This window comes from Pseudopodoces humilis, chromosome 1 (genome assembly GCF_049639895.1).
Source record: "Pseudopodoces humilis isolate 2021_Gansu_Grassland_sample_001 chromosome 1, ASM4963989v1, whole genome shotgun sequence".
NCBI classification, from domain to species: domain Eukaryota; kingdom Metazoa; phylum Chordata; class Aves; order Passeriformes; family Paridae; genus Pseudopodoces; species Pseudopodoces humilis.
Window position 1 is genome coordinate 14,136,552 of NC_142200.1, and position 18,300 is coordinate 14,154,851.

The 18,300-nt window shown below is 38.1% G+C and overlaps 1 protein-coding gene across 1 annotated transcript in view; it reads left to right on the forward strand.

Moving 5' to 3' along the window:
- EIF3H (eukaryotic translation initiation factor 3 subunit H) overlaps positions 1-18,300 on the forward strand; it is an 85,525-nt gene continuing 67,225 nt past the window's right edge. Inside the window, exons 1-2 of the mRNA XM_005516950.3 lie at positions 1-147; positions 17,325-17,481. Of these exons, the coding sequence (XP_005517007.1) occupies positions 28-147; positions 17,325-17,481 (277 nt within the window). The 5' untranslated portion in view covers positions 1-27. The remainder of the gene's footprint in view (positions 148-17,324; positions 17,482-18,300) is intronic.

The following is an 18,300-nucleotide window of genomic DNA, read 5'->3' on the forward strand; positions in this document are numbered from 1 at the left end:
TCCCTTTCCGGCCGTGCGGGGGCAGCGATGGCGTCGCGCAAGGAAGGCTCGGCCGCTGCCGGTGGCGGCTTCGGTGCCGCTAAGGGCAAAGGCAAAGCCGCCGCCGCGGGAGACTCGGCCGTCAAGCAAGTGCAGATCGACGGGCTGGTGAGCACAGGGCCCGGGACTTCCGCGGGCGGGGGGTGGGCGGGGTGGCCGCGTGGAGCCGCCGGCGGGTCCCGTCCGTGGGGCGGCGCCGCGGCGCAGCCTCGTGTCCTGCCGGGACCGGCGCTTCCCGGGAAGCTGGGCAAGAACGGCATCGGACCCTTGCCCAGCTTCCCGGCTGTGGCCAGGCACCCCTTGCTCGTCCCTGGTGAGGGGAACGGCTCCTGTTCTGTGTAAACAAAGGCCGGTCCAGGGCAGAGCGAGTTGTCTTTAAATGTCCCATTTCATCTTTCAGTTGCGCCGTCCCTGTTCCCGGAGTTGCTATTTTCAGCTTTTGTACCTCATGCTCATACCATATACCCAGAAAATTCCGTAGGTGTAAGAATTGACAAGCACGGTGGGTTTTTTCTTCGCCTGTTGTGCTTTTTCCCTTCTCTGTCAGGGCTGTCAGGACCTCCTGCGTTTGCTTAATGAAAAATAAAGGGACTTAGCAGAGAACAGAACCATCCTAATACAGACAATCCATGAAGGCCTAAAGTGGAAAAGTATCTACTAAAATTGGTTCTTGGCTTTGCTGCTGGATCTTTTTGTGTTGAAGTCTTAGAGAGTTGGTAATACTATTAATGACACAGAAGAAAACAGTTACTTATTAAGAATTGAAACATTGTTTCTTCATTATCTTTGCCGAGTTTCAACAGAACACTATGGCTGAAGTGTGAAGGAGTTGGTATTCTGGTTGTGAGAAAGAAGATCATAGTTTTGAGACAAGCTTTGAACCCTGCTTGGTATTATTAGTGGTAGTACTTAGCTCTTATCCTGGAGATATACAGTATAGTAAATGTTTGTGAAGAGGAAGAATAATTTATTTATATATAGTAGGTCTTGTGAAAGAGAAAATTTGAATTAAATTTTTTCTGCCCGGTTCTGTCCAACTATCTGTGTGCCTGTGGCTTTGGTGCATGGAACATTTTCAAGGAGTGGTGAAAACTGACCAGTTGTGAAATGTTCCTAAAAACCCAGCAGTGAATAGCAGACTGCTCCTGCTGCAGGCTGGTGCCATACACTTCGATAATAACTGTTAAATTTTATTTATTTTGCTCTGGGTTTTCTCTGTCAGGCATATAATCTGCTTTGTGAGCTGCTGTTGATTCAGGTCAACTGAGTGGACCTGGTAATCCTCCAGAAGCACATTATAAAATATGATTTTTCCTTTAGGTGAGATGTAAGAGTTCATGTATTTGTTTTTGGCCATTCAGACAGAAAGATCAGATTAAGTGCCCTATATTGCATCCTATTGTCTTTGTTTCCTGTTGTAGAAATTTCAATAGAGATTCCATCATGTTGTCTGCAGTCAAGTAGCCCAACGAAAGCTTGTGTTTACAGTAGTGAACAGGCTGGGAAAAGAGTGACTGATGGGAAGGAACCTGGGGGTGCTGGTTGACAGCAACCGAACATGAGCCAGTTTGGTCCAAAAAGACCAATGGCATCTGGGCCAGGATCAGGAACAGGATGGCCAGCAGGTGCAGGGCAGTGATTGTCCTCATGTACTCAGCACTGGTGAGGCTGCACCTCAAATCCTATGTTCAGTTTTGGGCTCTTTGCTACAAGAAAATCATTGAGGTGCTGGAGCACCTCCAGAGAAGGGCAGTGGAGCTGGGGAAGAGTGGAGCACAGGTCTGATGAGGAGCAGCTGAGGGAGCTGGGTGTGTTTAGCCTCGAGAAAAGGAGGCCCTTATCCATCTCTACAACCCTCTGAGGGGAAGATGTAGCAAAGTGAGGGTCAGTCGCTTCTCCAAGGTAACAAGTCATAGGACAAGAGGAAATTGCCTCAGGTTGGTACAGGGGAGGTTTAAATTGGATATTAGGAAAAATTTCTGTATTGAAAGAGTGGTTAAATAGTGGAACAGGCAGCCCAGGGTAGTGGAATCACCATTCCTCAAAAGCATTTAGAGAAACACGGAGACGAGGCACTTAAAGACATGGTTTCATGGTAAATACTGTGCTGGGGTTGTGTTGACGGTGGGACTTGATGATCTTAGAGATCTTTTCCAACTTAAGCAATTGTCTGATTCTGTGATTGTTGCAAGCTGTCAGAAATAATTGTACAGCAATGCCATAATTTGTTTACACTTTTTTTTTTTAATGCAAGAGGTGTTGATGGACTCAGGTTTGTTGTATTCTAGAAATTCCTCAATGGGATCCAAATTTTTTATAATTCTGCTGCTGAAATTAATCAGATTTGGTTCACTGGTATTATAGTCTTTAATTTCAGTAAGGTGCAATAAATTTCAAACTATAAGCTGATGGATTTTAGAACATAAACAGTTATTCCTTTGAATGATTTTTAGGTTAATGGAAGATGCTAGATTTCCATCAAATCTTGGACACTTCTCTAAAAAGCTTCCCTAGGGAAGCTCCTAACCCTACTACACTGTCTAAAATTATACTTGTGGAGCACTTCCTTGGCATATTTATGCGTTTTTCATGATTTCAGTAGTGATATCAGGCAACACAGAAAACTGTGAAGGCAGAAGTGAACTGGTGTATCATTCAAAGGCATAAGATCTGATAGGGTAAGTAGCATTTTTTGGAGTGTGAGAATCTAAGTCTGAATTATTTGGAAACTGAACTAATGTCCAAAACCAGATATTCCATGTGGTGGATTGTGGGTTGTGTCAGACCACTAACATGCAGGTGATGGATATATGGAAACTTTCTTCTGGAAAATAACAGCTCTGGGATGGGAGATAGGGAGCTCTTAGCAAGGCAGGTGTGCTGCTAGGCCAGATAAATGTTCTTATTAATTTGCCTTCTGACTAGTTACAAAGCAATATGGTTTTACTTGGGAAGGTGTTGTGTTCTCTGCAAATCTGTGTGAGGTTATTCTAGGAAGGAAGGTAAAAGTAACTAAATTCATCTAACTAAATTCTTAACCTCCAAATTACTTTTTCTTTTTAAGTCTTACCCTTGCATTTATTTACACGTTCAAAAAATTACACACCCAGGAATGGTTCTGAGGATCAGTGTTAGCTGACTGAAAAAGGTTTGCTTATGCATGGCTCTTGCATATATAACTAGATCCTGACTCATGCTAAAGCACTAATATGTGCATTGCTTGTATCATTTTAATTAATGGGAATGATGGTTCCTTTTTTACTTAAACACTGCATAGGATTTCTTTTTACACTTATTGTCCATTGCACAAAATTTTTATGCATTGTAGAAAGTAGCAAAAGTTATGTAGGCTTCTCAAAAGGTTTCTATTCTTATATCTTCATATCTGCTGATGTGCAAAAGCCTTAACACTAGTAATGAACTGCCACTAAACCTTAAGATATTTTTTAAGTTTGTTTATAGTAAATACAAACATACATTGGCCAAAACATAAATATGTCAAGAAGATGGTTGAAAGTTGTAGGCCTTGTCTGCATTTGTGTACCACCATCAGCAGTGTGGCTATAGTGCCACATTCTCTTGTGTCAGATAGGACTGATTTCATCAAAGACTGTTACTTTAAGCTTCATTACACCATCCCTGATTTGGTGATGTTGTAATATGCCTAGTGCTTTGTATTCTTATCTATGGTAAGTACATATATATATATATGATTTATTTATTTATTTATTTACAAAATCATAGATAAGAATATGGGTCTGCATTTTTAAAAAACCCTCACATCATTATTGAATTCTTTTTCAGTAGTTACTCTATTCATAATTATGATCTTTAAGTTGCTTGTGCCTTGTTTTTTTATTACCATCCATTTTTACCTTAAAGGGGTTGGATACATTGGGCTGTATCCTCAGTTCATAGGGAGGAGCCCTTCTGGAGGATATGTTTGATCACAGTGAATGGAAGAAGGTACCATGGTAACTGAAAATCAGTTTCTAAGACTTGCAGATGTTTGTGTAAGCACTTTTTAAAATGGCAACTTCTGACACTCTTGAAAGAAAACAATCAATTTCCATAGTGTTTGAGTAATTTTGTAGTACTGGTGAAGCCTTTTATTGAACTGGCTGAAATCTCTGACATTTCTTAAGTTGTGCTTAATATTGTGTTTTTTCTAGCATTTCTTGTGTGTTTGTTTTTTTTTTTCCCTTTCCTTCTTTACCCTTTCTGAAGAGTTTGCAAGAATGCACAGTGGTGGGTTCTGCCTGCTGTTATTTGTACAGTTTCTTGACGTTGCAGAGCTTAGAGTAGTATTTTAGGAAATAATGTCCTTCAGGCAGTGTTGTATTTTGTATGTCTTCCAAAGGAGTTAAAATGGAATTTGAAGTTGAAGTTTAATCTTGCTGACTTTTCCTTGACCTGTTTCTTTAAAAAATTAGATCACATTATGCTGGCTTTGAGAGTTGTGTTTGAATTGAATACTGGTTTGATGTATTCATGAATACTTTGAACCATGGAGAAGACAGAAGAGCTTTGTTTTATATTCTATTAATCTTCATGTGTTAACAATGAGTTGCATGAATCTAACCCAGAAGTGAACTTCTGACATATAATTTGTGCTTAAATTCAGAAGAGAAAGCATTAATGTGTGCTGGTAAGTTGAAAGGGCAGGAGCCTCCTTGGAATATAACTATTTTCAGGCTTGAAATTTCTTGAACTGCAGTGGGTAAGGTACCCATATCATGATGGTCTGAGAATGCAAATTTCAGTGTGTTTTGTCAGTGGATAGCAGTGAATATGTGCTAACAGAGCACAAACTTTAAATTATTTGTAAGAGTGCAGTGGTGCACTCAGCATCTCCTAAGTGTCCTGGTAAGTGTACCCTAGTGAGGCATTTAGAGCTGCAACATCTGGTATCGCTTCATACCGTGAAACTAGTGTGCTGACAAAAGGAGTTAATCTAGATGTGGAGGTGGCTTAAATGTGTTGAGCAGTGTTACCCTTCAAAACTTTAAGGAGAAAATCTTACTTTAAAACAGGCTTTTATTTTATTTTTTTTTCCTGCATGCAAAGAGAAATAATGTGTTGCCCTTTACACTGCTGTCATTAGCAGTTAAAGTTCTTTTAAAGGATTTTTTGTCCCTCTTATGTGCATATTGAACTGGTCTCTGGTGTGGTAATTGTGTATTCAAAGCTCCTGTGAAAACAGGAGATCATGCTCTTCTGATTCCTATTTGGGTGTGTTAATACTGAGAGAAATAAAAATACAAGATTATTTTTACCAGATACCTTTTGAATAAATTCTTACCTTTTAGTGATGAAAGTGTTGCATCTAAAATGCAGCTGATAATAGTCATTATTTTTTGTCCTGGTTGGCATTAACTTTGACTCTATGTGTTGGGAGGTTACCAGTGATGGCTTTGTTGCTGAGGCAGTGCATTATGTCTGCTTGCACACTGAACATTGTCAAATGTTCTCCTTTGGTTTTCAATGTGTTGTAAGAGAGCTTTGCAGCTGATGTTCAGTGTGGTGTAAGTGAGGGAAATGTACATGGAACTGCAGGCCCTAGGGAGAAACCCAGCAGGTACAGATTCTGAAAGGCCCTTGGTGGTGTGTATGAAATGAACAAGTCCTACACCCTATTCAGTCTTAGGACTTTTTCTTTCACCTTTTAAATAAATTTTATAGGTCATATGAAAGGCCTTGAAAGAGCAGCCAACTTTTTTTTTTTACCCCTACTCTTTGAAAAAGGATCATGTATCTTCTTATACATGAATCTATACACATAGTCTTATTGTTGTTGTAGTATTTCATCATTAATCTTTCTTTGTTAGAGATACTTTTTGGGTATGGTTACTTTGGGTGTTGTTTTTCTGTACTTAAACCCATGTTCAAAATACCTTCTCAGTTTTGAGCATACTTTTCTTTAATATTATTTTTAATCTTCCAGCAGCATTAGGATTCCAGAGATATGATACCAGCTTTACCAACTGTGTGTAGGAGTTTAATTAGGTTACCACATATGAGAATCATATCAGCTTAATGGAAAGTAAATAAATTGTTAATGTACCACATGGAAAAAATTCAGGCTTGTATAATAAATATTCTTGTTAGTATTTTGTATGATTATTCAATAATCTAGAACCAAGACAATAGAGCTTAACTTTGATAATGTCTTTTGTAATGTGCATATGCAAAATTACTTCAGCATCAATGTTGGAATATTTTTGAATGACTTGTATATGGCTATTTTTTCCAGATAAGCATTCTGGTAATCTCTTTTGGCTTAATCAAATTTTAAAGTTAATAGAGAGGCTTATTTACTCACTGGAGTTTGAAGATATGCCTGAATTTTGCTTTATGCCTGCAATAACAGACTAATTCTCTTTTGTAAATATTTGGGTTTTTTCTGGAAAGTGAGTGTTAGGATGTTGCTTTCAGCATGTAAGACTTGTTGGTCTTTGCCATTGTTCTGCTTACACATTGTATTCTGCTTTGCAGTGTGTTTGCTGCACATCCTTCCTATTCTTTGGAGCCCAAATCTGTCCAAGAAGCAGTGTGCATACCCCTTCTGTTTTACAAATTCTTAGTGTTTAGGAACTTGGAGGTGTAAATCACTTACTAATATTTGGGTATTTTTTCGTGCATACCTGAGAAAAGTATGCAGTCTGACAAAACGGTTTGTCAGTGGAGGGCTGAGTTTTGAGCACTTAGATCTTAGGGTTTTTACTATTATATTATTAGCAATGCAAAAAGAATTAATAGTTTTAAAGGTCTTTAAACTTTAGATGAGACATAGGATATTTACAGCAGCTGTCATCACTCCTTGGAAGCAATTTGAAAGCTATACTGCCTTTTCCATTGGCACTTTCAGCGATAAAATTAGAATGATTGTTTTTAATCTCATTGTCACAGTAGCTGTTATTAGAAATGGAACTCTTCTGGAAGTGATTTTCATGTGGCAGTGTTCAGATGATGATACAAAGGCAAATCTCTGTTGAAAAAGTGGGAAAGCTGAAGCAATAATGGTCGTTCATGGTTTGGGCTTTTTTATTCTTCTCAATTTTATACTTTTAAGTCAGCAGGAAAACTGAGACTCCATGCAGGCTTGATTCTCTGGATTGTACTAGCTGTTATTAGGAGGATCTGTCTCTGTTGCAGCCCCTTAGCATATAACAAAGTGTTTGCCAGAAAGGCTGAGTGTTTCAATGTGGAAAAAATTGTTGTGCAGAAAGTTATAAATTATTAAAACGATATGGAAGTCATGTCCAGTAGGGACTTTACTGGTTACTTGGAAGCATCTGTTGAATGCATATGGAAGGCATGCTTTAAAGACACACCCTTAAATAGCATATTCCAGTTTCGTTGTGCAGGGTATGTTTTTTGGAAAAGATCAGTAGTTTCAGATGAGCCCCCATTCCCTTCTCCCTATCTAAGTCTGCCTTACTTCGCTAATTTTTGAAGGTCAAATAGATAAGGCTAACTGTATTGCCGTTTTTCTTTAGCTTCAAAATGGTAGCAGTCTGGCACAATCTGATTAAAGAATAGGCTGCTACTGCTGCTTTTGGCTGTCATTTTAAAATTTTTTATAGGAAGCTGCTAGAAGTTGATGCTGAAGAAAACCTTAAACTTGGAATACACTCATCACTTGGTGAGCGCCACGAATTTTGAACAATGGTGATTCACTAGTACACAGAACATATGTATCAACTGTATGTTGAAGTATAAATGTAAAGCTCTGATGTTTTGAGCAGAAAATGTTGAAACTGTGCCTGTCTCTACCACTTCTATATAATTTCCATATGTTGTGCTCTGAAGGAGTATATTCATCAACTTTCATTCTTGAAATGATGGCTCAATATTGAATTCATTAAAAATAATAAATATGAATTATATTGGCAATTTGAAAAAACTGCCTGAAATACTGAATGTTTTCAAAAGTTTTGTGTTCAGTAAGATCTGGGAAATAGAAGAAATAATATAGTAAGTAGTCCTGGGGAAATGCTCCATACCTCTTGCAACCAGCAAAATTTTGGATGTTAATCTCATTACATCCCTATCACTGCCTCCTGACAGTGTGCTAATAACATCTGATGCCCTGCCACTCACACGGTTGAGGTCCTGAGGCTGTTTTACCAAAGTGTTTCTATAAGGAAGTGATTCTGCAGTGCCCCTGGCCTTGACGGTTTCTATGGGAATGTGCATGAATCCATGTACTGTGAAATGTGTTCTGAAACTTTGTATTGCAGAGAACTGTATTTTACCAGTGTGGTAAACACAGCAATGGGAAGTTTCAATACGCATGTGTAATGGTGCATTTTTGCTTGCATTGAGGCAATATTAAAGTGTGCTAATGGTCTGTGATTAACCCTGCAGATGGTTGTTAATCTGAACTGCTGTAAAACTCAACTGTAGGGAGACAAAAATGAAGAAGAGATTGATCTATTTGGTAACACACACCTTGACTAACATTCGGTATTTTTCTGTGTTTTAATAACCTTTGCTTTTCTCCACTGTTTAATTAGTTTTTCTTTTGATGTACTGCAGTTTGTGTTTAACTGCTTCCTTTTGCAAGAACAAGCAGCTCACTTGGACATGAGTAAATAAATGACTTAAACAGGTATTTCACGGTACCTACAAGATACTAGCTGATGAATGTAAATTCCTGGCAGAGTCAAGGAAAACCACAGTCTATGAAAACCCAACATGCCTCTAGCCAAAACCCAGTAATCTTCCCTTCTAATGTTGTACTTGTGTAGAAGCAGGCTTGGTGTCTGTACTATTTCAGTTCTTCAGTCTGAACTCCACCTACCTGTGGAGTCTTGTCTGAGTCTGTCTTTTCCATTTTGGATATTAACCAGTTTTAGTTCTAGGTGTTGAGAAATGGTCTCTTTCGTGTTCTGTGTCTGGTTTTACATGAAATCAGTGATTTTTGTAATTTGAAGTAGCTTTTTTTTATAGGCTATGATATTTTTTTAAAAATCTTTGTGACTTCGAAAGTATCTCAGTAATAGCATGAGTGGGCAGCTAACCCATGTTTGCAGCAGCTGAGCTTGCTTCAGTGAGTGAATAGTGTGTGTGTCAATCACTTGGCAGTGTCTGTACGAATCTGGGCTTCCACTGTGGGCACAACCACCTTGGCTGGAAGTGGGGGCTGTTGGAAGGTGCAGCCAGGCTGTGTTGCTGTAGGGAGGCCCCCATCTTGTTAGAATGGTTTTTCCTCTTGCTTTTAGGGAGATTCTAGAGCTCTTGAATCTCAGCAGTTTGGAAGTAGTTCTTTAAAAGAGGAATAAAGCAACTGAAAGAGCAGGTACTTCAGAAGTACTTTCTGTTGGGCATTTTTGGTGGTGGTTGAAGCTTTGCTGTTGGTTTGTGTTGACATGCCGCTGATCTACACATTATCTGTGCAAGAGTGTTCAGAAAGTGATAAATTAACTCAATGTCTACTTTTTCTAGACTAAGCTCTAGGGTAAGGAAGGTACATCTTTTTCAGCCATGCCCCAAACACTGCACATAAGCAGTTAATGTTCAAGAAGTGATAAAATGCTTCTTGGCCTGTCACTGGCTTAATATTGTGCTTTGAGTCAGCCACTTACTGAGATAAAGTGACAAGGGATCTTATATCTGGCTTATTGCTGCATATGGATATTACTGCTTTCTTTGTCCTGTTGGAAAAAAAACCCAACCAAATGCTGAAGGAAAGTGAGATGGCTATAAGCAAGAGGTAATCTGGAAAACCATATAGATTCCTATAATTACAGGAGAAAATGGTTCCTAAACCAAGCAGTAGTGACAGAAAAGACTTGTTAAATTGATAATCTGTTACGATTTCAGTAGTTTTCTTTAGCCTCATGTACGTATTGTGGAGTAGAAAGATTACTGAAGTTCCCTCTTGCAGTTAAGTCATCTGAAGTCTTGATGTTTACAAACTAAGCAAGTGTTATGTTTGGTACCAAGGGATGTAATGAGACACCTAGGGAACAGAAAGCTTTGGATGCTTGTCATATGCTTCCTACTCAAAAATATTAATATAGTACAGACGCATGTAACATCATTCCCCCCATAGTTCAAGATAGACTACTTCCCATTCAATTTAACATGGGTTTCCAGAATGGCTTGGTGCTGAGGACGTACATGAGACAAAATTGACAGACTCCTATAAGTTATAACTTCAATGTGAAAATGTATGTAGCATCCTCTGCTTGAGGACCACCTCAGATCAATACATGCTGTTCATTGTTGGTGAATTTAGGCTCAACTCCAAGAAGCTTCTGCTCTTGTCAAAAGGATATTTTGATATTTGCACCCGTTGGAGATGGTATGAAATGGCATGCATCATTCTGTTATGCTTCCTATATAATTATTGTTTTTAAGCCCCAAATTTCTGTCAAGTTCAAAAATAAGATTTTAACATCTGGTGTTGAATTAGCTGTTGAGTGACATAAATGTATGCTTACTATTCCAAGAACTGTATTTACAAAGACTTTATAAATGTTGGTGTTTAGGCTCTAGCAAGTCAAGATAAAGGTAAATTATTGCGGGGCGTTTGAGGTCTTCTGTCCAAAGGATGACTGCTACACTTAGTAGATAAAGCAGTGAGGGCTAAGGCTTGTTATTTCTGAAGTTGCTGTTCAAAACAACATTTTTCTGAAGCTACCTTGCTTTTAAAGTCTACTCAGTCTTGGCCTTAGGTTTTTCAACAGAATGTTTAGATTAAATATCTTGTTGATTATTTCTCATGGAATAAAATTTTTTTTTTTTGGCCACCAAACATACTTAAGACTGAAGATATCTGCCAAATCAATTACTTTAAGATGTTGAAGGTCTTAATGGAAAACTGTTTTTAAAATTATTTTCCTGTACTTCTCCTGAGATAAAATTGGTCTGACAGCTTTAAGAGCCTTTATTCTAAAGTTAAGTAGAAGAAAAGAAAAAATGTATAGACATCCATCATGTTAGGAATGGTCAAAAATGCAGTCCTGTTCAGTAATAGAATCTAGAAAAAATTCAAAGATCTCTGCAAATAACCTGGAATATGCATTTAAGTGAATTCTGTGTTTATCAGTAGAAATTGTCATATTTCTTGACATTAGTATAACATGTAAAATTTAGTTTCACCTCTAATCTTCTGTTTCATTGGATGGTTTGAGTTGGAAGGGACCTTAAGAATCATTTAGTTCCCACCCCCTTGTCATTGGCGAGGACACCTTTCACAAGACCAGGTTGCTCAGAGCTCCATCCAACCTTGAACAGGCCTTAAACACCTTCAGGGATGGGGCATCCACAGCTTCTCTGGGCACCCTGTGCCAGTGCCTTACCACCCTCGCATTTAAGGATTTTTTCCTAATATCTGATCTAGTACCACTTTCTTTGAGTTTGAAGCCATTTCCCCTTGACCTGTCACTACATGCAATACAATAAATCCTCTCCATTGTCCCTGTAGGCTCCCTTCAGGTGCTGGAAGGCCACAGTCAGGTCACCCCAAAGCCTTCTTTTCCAGGCTGAACAAGCCCAAATCTCTCAGCTCGTCTTCATAGGAGAGGTATTCCATCTCTGTGATCAGAGGTGGTCTCCTTTGGATTCACTCCAACAGGACCATGGCCTTCCTGCATTGAGGACTCCAGAGCTGGACACAGCACTGCAGCTGGGATCTCATGGGAGTGGAGTAGAAGGGGCATAATCACCTGCTTGACATGCTGCCCACACTGCTTTGGATGTGGCCCAGGACACACTTGGCTTTCTGGCCTGTGAGTGCACATCGCCAGCTCGTGTCCAACCTCACATACAGCAGCACCCCAAGTCCTTCTGGGTAGGGCTGCTGTCCATCTGTTCCTCCCCCAGCCTGTGTTGGTATTGGGGGTTGCCCTGGCCCAGGTGCAGCACCTTTCTCTTGCTCTTATTAAACCTGATGTGGTTCTCATGGCCTACTTCTCAATCTTGTCCAGGTCCCTCTGGGTGGCATCCTGTCCTTCAGGACTGTCAACCACACAACTCAGCTTGGTGCTGAACTCATGCCATGACTTCATGTGGTGGCAGGTATTGTGCCATAAAGGTTCATAGCCAACAGCTGTGAGACCAGGGTATCAACCTGTTGATTTTGTGCTTCTGACATGTTGTCTATCACAGCGCTTTCTAGAACCCATTTCTGTGGACTGCACTGATTAAGATGGAATTTATGTGTTTCTGTAAATATCTGTCTCATTAATCATCTGGAGGAGTGCGTCATGTGTATAGACATATGTTTTCTTACTCTTAATCGTTGCAATGATATCTTTAATTTACTTCAGTGTTCCTTTCTCCTGGCAGGAAAGTTGAGAGTTTCTGTTTTTGTCTTATCAAGTGGTACTATAGCCAGGAGACAAATTAGCTTAAGGCAAGTTTTTGCTTGGTCAGCTTCCAGGACTTGTCTTTTGTAAGTGTAGGATAAGCACTTATCTGTAGTGTGTAAAAACCTCATCTGGAACTATTAAAATGTTAACATTGCTCATGTTTCATGATATCTAGTTTTTTTGTATTTTTTTCCATGTCTTTGTTTAAAAACAAAGCCATTCCATGCTTACTTGAAGATTTCAGAACTGTTTAATTAAATTTCATTTTGTTTGTTGTTAATTGGTTGTTTCAGCACACCAGTTGTAGATTTGCTTTTGGTGTAGGGTTACCTGAGGAAGGAGACATTGGCACTAAATTAGAGTGAAATGTGCTATGTCTTCATGTGGATATTAATTGCTAAACAGTTCAATTCATTATCCAGAGGTGACATTTATGCATTTTATGTGTATCGAGAAGATGTTGATTCTAGGCATCTTTGAAGTTAACACAATTACCTAGTCATTGTTAGTAATGACTGACATTGTGATCTATCCATTTACAAAGCTGCATTATCAGTTCTCTGTTGAATTTGGTTTATGCTAGGAGTTTAAGTAAAATTGCTCGTCCTGAAACACTCAAATATAAAAGTTCATGGTTTGAGTTTTAAGAATTTGTATGGAGAAGGCTACATATGTGATATGGATGTATTCAAAATGTATCACACATTATTAGCAGTCATAGCTTTCAAGACCCTTTTGCCAAGCTAAATATTGACCAGCATTGCAGTACTGTTAAGTACTGAGAGGATGTGAGTGTTGTGGCACCTTCCACATTACTGCTGAAAGCAGCTACATAACACAGAGTTGTTTAGACTCTCCCCATCCTCTTCCCCAGATGCTGGCAGTTGATGCTAGTGGTTGTGACCACAAAGCTTTCTTGGGTGGCAAAAAATGTTAAGCATTTAAAAAGATATAAATACTTAATTTAAGACTGTAGATCAGTGTGCTACATCATGTAGCCAGTGGGTTAACAGAAGCTCTCTCTTGTTTCATTTCACATGTGTAAGACATAGCACAGGTACTGGAAATCTGTTTTCAATGTGGTGACATTCAGCTCTCCGGAACACTGCCGTAAATGAATCCTCAGTGTTTTGATTTGCTGTTGTTTCTCTTTACATAAATGCAGAAATGTGCATCTTGGTATATTCATGTCCCTACAGTGGGATCTTCACAGAACCCCCAAAGGCTCACAATACTTCAGCTGGGGGTTTATGTTACACGTATTTCTGTGGTGAGGTACAAACTTTTGAAATTAACAACTGTGATGTCAGAATGTAGCCCAATTTAAAATTTGGCAGTATGAAGTTAAAATATGTATCTTTGATGTTGTTAATAGTTTCAGAATGGCTTTTTAATTTTTTTTTTTCAATTTTTTTTTGTATGACTTCATTCTTAATGTCTGAGCAGTGCTTTGAAGATTTGGAGATTAGCAGCACTGCAGAACTGCAAGGTTTTGGTGTTGTTTTTTTTTTTTTAAATTGAGGATTAATGGTCATTAAAATCTGACAAGTGGCTACTCCAAGTGATTAAACTACTTTGGTATTTTGAACACTAAGTTTACAAGTCTGGGGGACTCTTGAGTTTTATTTAGAAGTTACTTGTGTATCCTTTTCTAAAGAGTCACTATGTACCTGAATATTTCTTACGTGCTGATATACTAAATCATGATACACTAATTATTGACTTGTGTTCAGGGTACTAGAGTTTAGAAATCTGAGGATTTTTTTGTTACTTGATACATTTTCTCCTAAAGAACATAACCTTTCCTGGCTGGCCAGCTGCATTACTTAAATAACAGTAGCAGTTGAAATGTGGTTTGATTTGGGTACTGTGATTCTGTGTAGCTATGGCATTGCAGTGAAGTATCTACAGATATTTAAAAACAATCATAGCTTGTATAAAGGGCAATATCTCCTATTAGGGAGTTGGATGGGAATTATAAATGGTGTTTGGCAAGTGAATCAGCATTGACTAAAAGATTGTTATACTGGTGTTCATTTAGATTTCTTTGGGATTTTTTAAGTGTTATTTGGAGAAATTGGTATTTCTCAAAGTGCTGTTTTATACTTACATTATTTATATTAACACTTTTTACATTTATTTTCAGACCAGTATAACTACTTTAATTCTGTTCTGATTGCTTCACAAACATAACATCTTTTTCTTTTAGGAAATGTCTAGATAACAAGTTATCTAGGTAATGAATGAGTGCTCATTTTTCTTGGGTATATGTGGTTTATTCAGTATGAAGTCCTGGTCTGCGCATTCAGTCGGAAATGTGATGGCATTGGTGTTTGCATATTGGTCAACTCTTCCTGCTGTATCTATACTAGCAAACAAATGGAAATGACCTTTTTAGAGTTGTAGCTGATGTTATTACTAGAGAAATAGTCCTGCTTTACACCTGAAGATCTATTTTTAGTACTGAAACACAGGTTTCAGAGCACATTTCCTTCTTGGTCATATGGCAGTATTTTGGTGGTAGGTTATAAAACTGTCCAGAACAAAGAACAAAATGAAAACAGGAATCCTGTGTCATTGGATGCATCTTTTTCTAAGTGATTTCGGTAGCTAATATATTTTCCAGTGCAGTTGTAAACACAAACTTCTGCAATGTCCTAATGGTTGTGAAATTTGGAGTATTGAGTTCATGAACTTCTCTGCTCCCTTTGTCAGATTCTGTTGGAAAGTAATGTTGCAGGTAGGCTTAAATCCCTGGGGTCTCTGTCTCCCTGGGTGACGTCTGCTCTGGTCTTCAGGCTGGAGATTGAAAAGTGCAGGCTTATGTAATTACTTCATTGTGTGTTGGGGTTTTTAGTTAATACTTCAGAGCTTTGAACTCCTAGTTTTCTTTCTCTGAAAAATCATCGATACTCTGTGACAGCCCATGCTTGTTTCATTTGTGGCTGCTTTCTGTGAGCAATTATCATCAGAAATGCTGCAGCAAATTGGCATCGTATCACAAATGCTCCTGGAATGAAATCAAACAGACAAACAATACTCACATTAACAGGGACAGTCAGTGTGCATAGAGAGCTCAAGAGAAAATGAGAAAAATACTGGAAAAGGTGAAGCTTACAAGACTGTAAAGATGCTGAGAAGTTCTGTAGTAGGCAGAGAGCTCTCTGTGCTGTAATCAGACAGGATAGTTATGGGTTTCTTGACTGTGGAAGACAGGGAAAATATATTATAAACTTCAGCTTTACACTAAATGCAAGTTGAATATTAGTTATGTGTTGACTGTGGAACATTCATCTTCTACATCCAGGTGATCTCAAACTGATGGTTACTTTACTGCTTCCATCAGCATTAATTACTGCTTCACTGCCCACTGATCTTCATTTCCTTGCTGTTTTCCCATGAAATGAGATGCATATAGCCAAACTATCTCTGTGTCTCTGCTCTGTAGAGATTTAACAAATTTAACAAATTGGATAAAAAGGGTGTGGCTGCAAAGGACTTGAGTGACAGATGTGAATGTGTATTGGAGTGAAATGTTTTCTACCTATGACTGAGAAGCTTCAATGCAAGTATATTGAGATGCAAGAGGAAGCACAAGTGAATGATACTGCAAATAAACAAGGAATCAGTGGGTGTTAGTACAGTTTGATACTTAAATCCAACTTAGTTGGAAATAGGTATTTATTTTCAATTTTACCCTCTCTGCCCTGTCTTCAAGTAGGCTGTGTTTATGAAGCTCAAGAAGGCAAGAAAGCACTGTATTTGTAAATAATTTCTATTTTAGTCTCCTTTTTCTTTCATTTAACCTGTATTGTACTTTAATACAGTAATGGTGTTTTACAAAAAATGACATCTGCTAATCACAAAGGAGAAAGCTAGGGACAAACATATGTTCCTGATGTGTAAATATGAGCTTAACCTCCTTTTTTTTTTTCTGCCCTCCCCTGTAGAATGTTCACTAGAAGCCAGTTCTTGTTTAAAGTCTGTTCTAAGGGCGGTTGAGCTGAAATCTACTAAACTAGTCTGCCAGCAGATGTTAAAATAGCATTGCTTTAGTGAAAACATAATCATCAGGCATTTTCTGTTGAATTTTGAATGGATGGATTAGGGTTTAGTAAAATAAATCTCTCTTACACTGGACAAAGCGTAAGTTCTTTTAAGTCAGTGTTTGCGATTAGTCTCTTACCTTATTGTAGTTATTGTTGTTGAGTATAAAATGTTATTTAAGTATGAAGTGTTGCTAGCAAATAACTGACTATTTTTGAGGGGTTTTTTCATACTGTTCCAATTTATAGTATCATCTCATGAGAATTATTTATTGTAGAGTTCAGAATTAAGGAAGGAAATGGGAATTATGTTGTTAAAAATATTATGAGCAATTTATGCATTTTTTTCTTTTATCATTGATTTTTCTTAAATACCCTATGACATACCATTCACATTATGCAACTTAAACTATCATCTGAAGTAAAACTTGAACTGTCATCTGAAGTAAAACTGCAGTGAGCTGTACTTTGGAAGATAAATGCAATTGAAATTTGATGTGATCTGCACCTTTAAAATTCCTACCAGTTTCTGCATAGTTTTGTAAGATGTTTTCTTAGTTTCTTGTGCACTGTTTCCCTCAAGAGGGGGCTTACTGGGCCTGCAAGATACTGTTAAAAGCTCACAGTTAATGCAACAAGCTAAAGTAAAAATGATCAATATTTCATTTTAGAATGATGTTTCAGAAAATTGGTTTAGAACTGCATTTTGATGGTTCATTTAATGGTCTTGTTTTTTTCCCTTTAATATTAGGATGACTTTCTGTTCCTCTACCAGTATTAAAATTCCTGGTGCTTAAGCCAATAGCTCACTTGGTTTGCAGCTCTAATCCTTCCAACAAATTTAAAATTCCAGATACATAGTTTGAGGACAAAAGTAATGCATTGCATGTTATGATTTTATTGTTTTGTGTTCTAGGTTGTTTTAAAGATCATTAAACATTACCAAGAAGAAGGACAGGGGAATGAAGTGGTCCAAGGAGTGCTGCTGGGTCTTGTGGTGGATGACAGACTTGAAATCACAAATTGCTTCCCTTTCCCTCAGCATACAGAAGATGATGCAGACTTTGATGAAGGTAATAGTTACAGTTTTGTAAAACTTAGGCTAAAAAGAAAATCTATATGGGCTACAAAGGCCTTTTTTCCCTCACAGTGAGTGGAAGCGTGTATATACTTAGATTGTTTTAGTGTGGCTTGAGATGTCAACAGTTCAATTGGAGTGCCATCCTGAGTATCCAGCTTAAAGCTTGTCTGTATAAGGGAGGTTAGAGTGGGTGAATACTGTATTGTATGGACACTTATTTTAGGATGAGACTGTCCACATGGGAGGTTACATTAGTTTTCTGTCTGTAATTATAATCACTTTAAAGCATTTTATGGAAATAGCTGTGTGTATGTGTATGCATACATACATTTGCTGTGTATGCATACATACACATCTGAATGTAGCTTGGCACATAGATTGCCTCTCTGTGGATTTAGTTGTATGTGTTAAGTATTCATTGAAAGCCTGGAGAGCAGAGCTTTTTAAGTTTAAAAGGCTTTGGCTAACTTGGAGTCTGGGTGATCATTTTGCTTTCTGAGTGAGTTAGAATGTAGCATGAGTGGTTTCTGTCTGTCTCAGTGTTTTTTGCTGGTCCTAGTATTTTGTTACCGACACTGTAAGTTAGTATGATTGGCTTGGCACAGAATGACATCAAATTTATAAAGCAAACTTAAAAAGCTTACAATTCTAATCTTGATATTATGAGTGTGTGTATTTAATGATACTAGTAGAAGAACTTTATTAGGGCATAAAGAGTCAGTTTAACTTCAAGAGTAACTGAAGAGGCAATATAGTCAATGTAGTTGCAGTTAATTCTGTTTTGATAATTGAGTTTGAGTAAGAACACTTA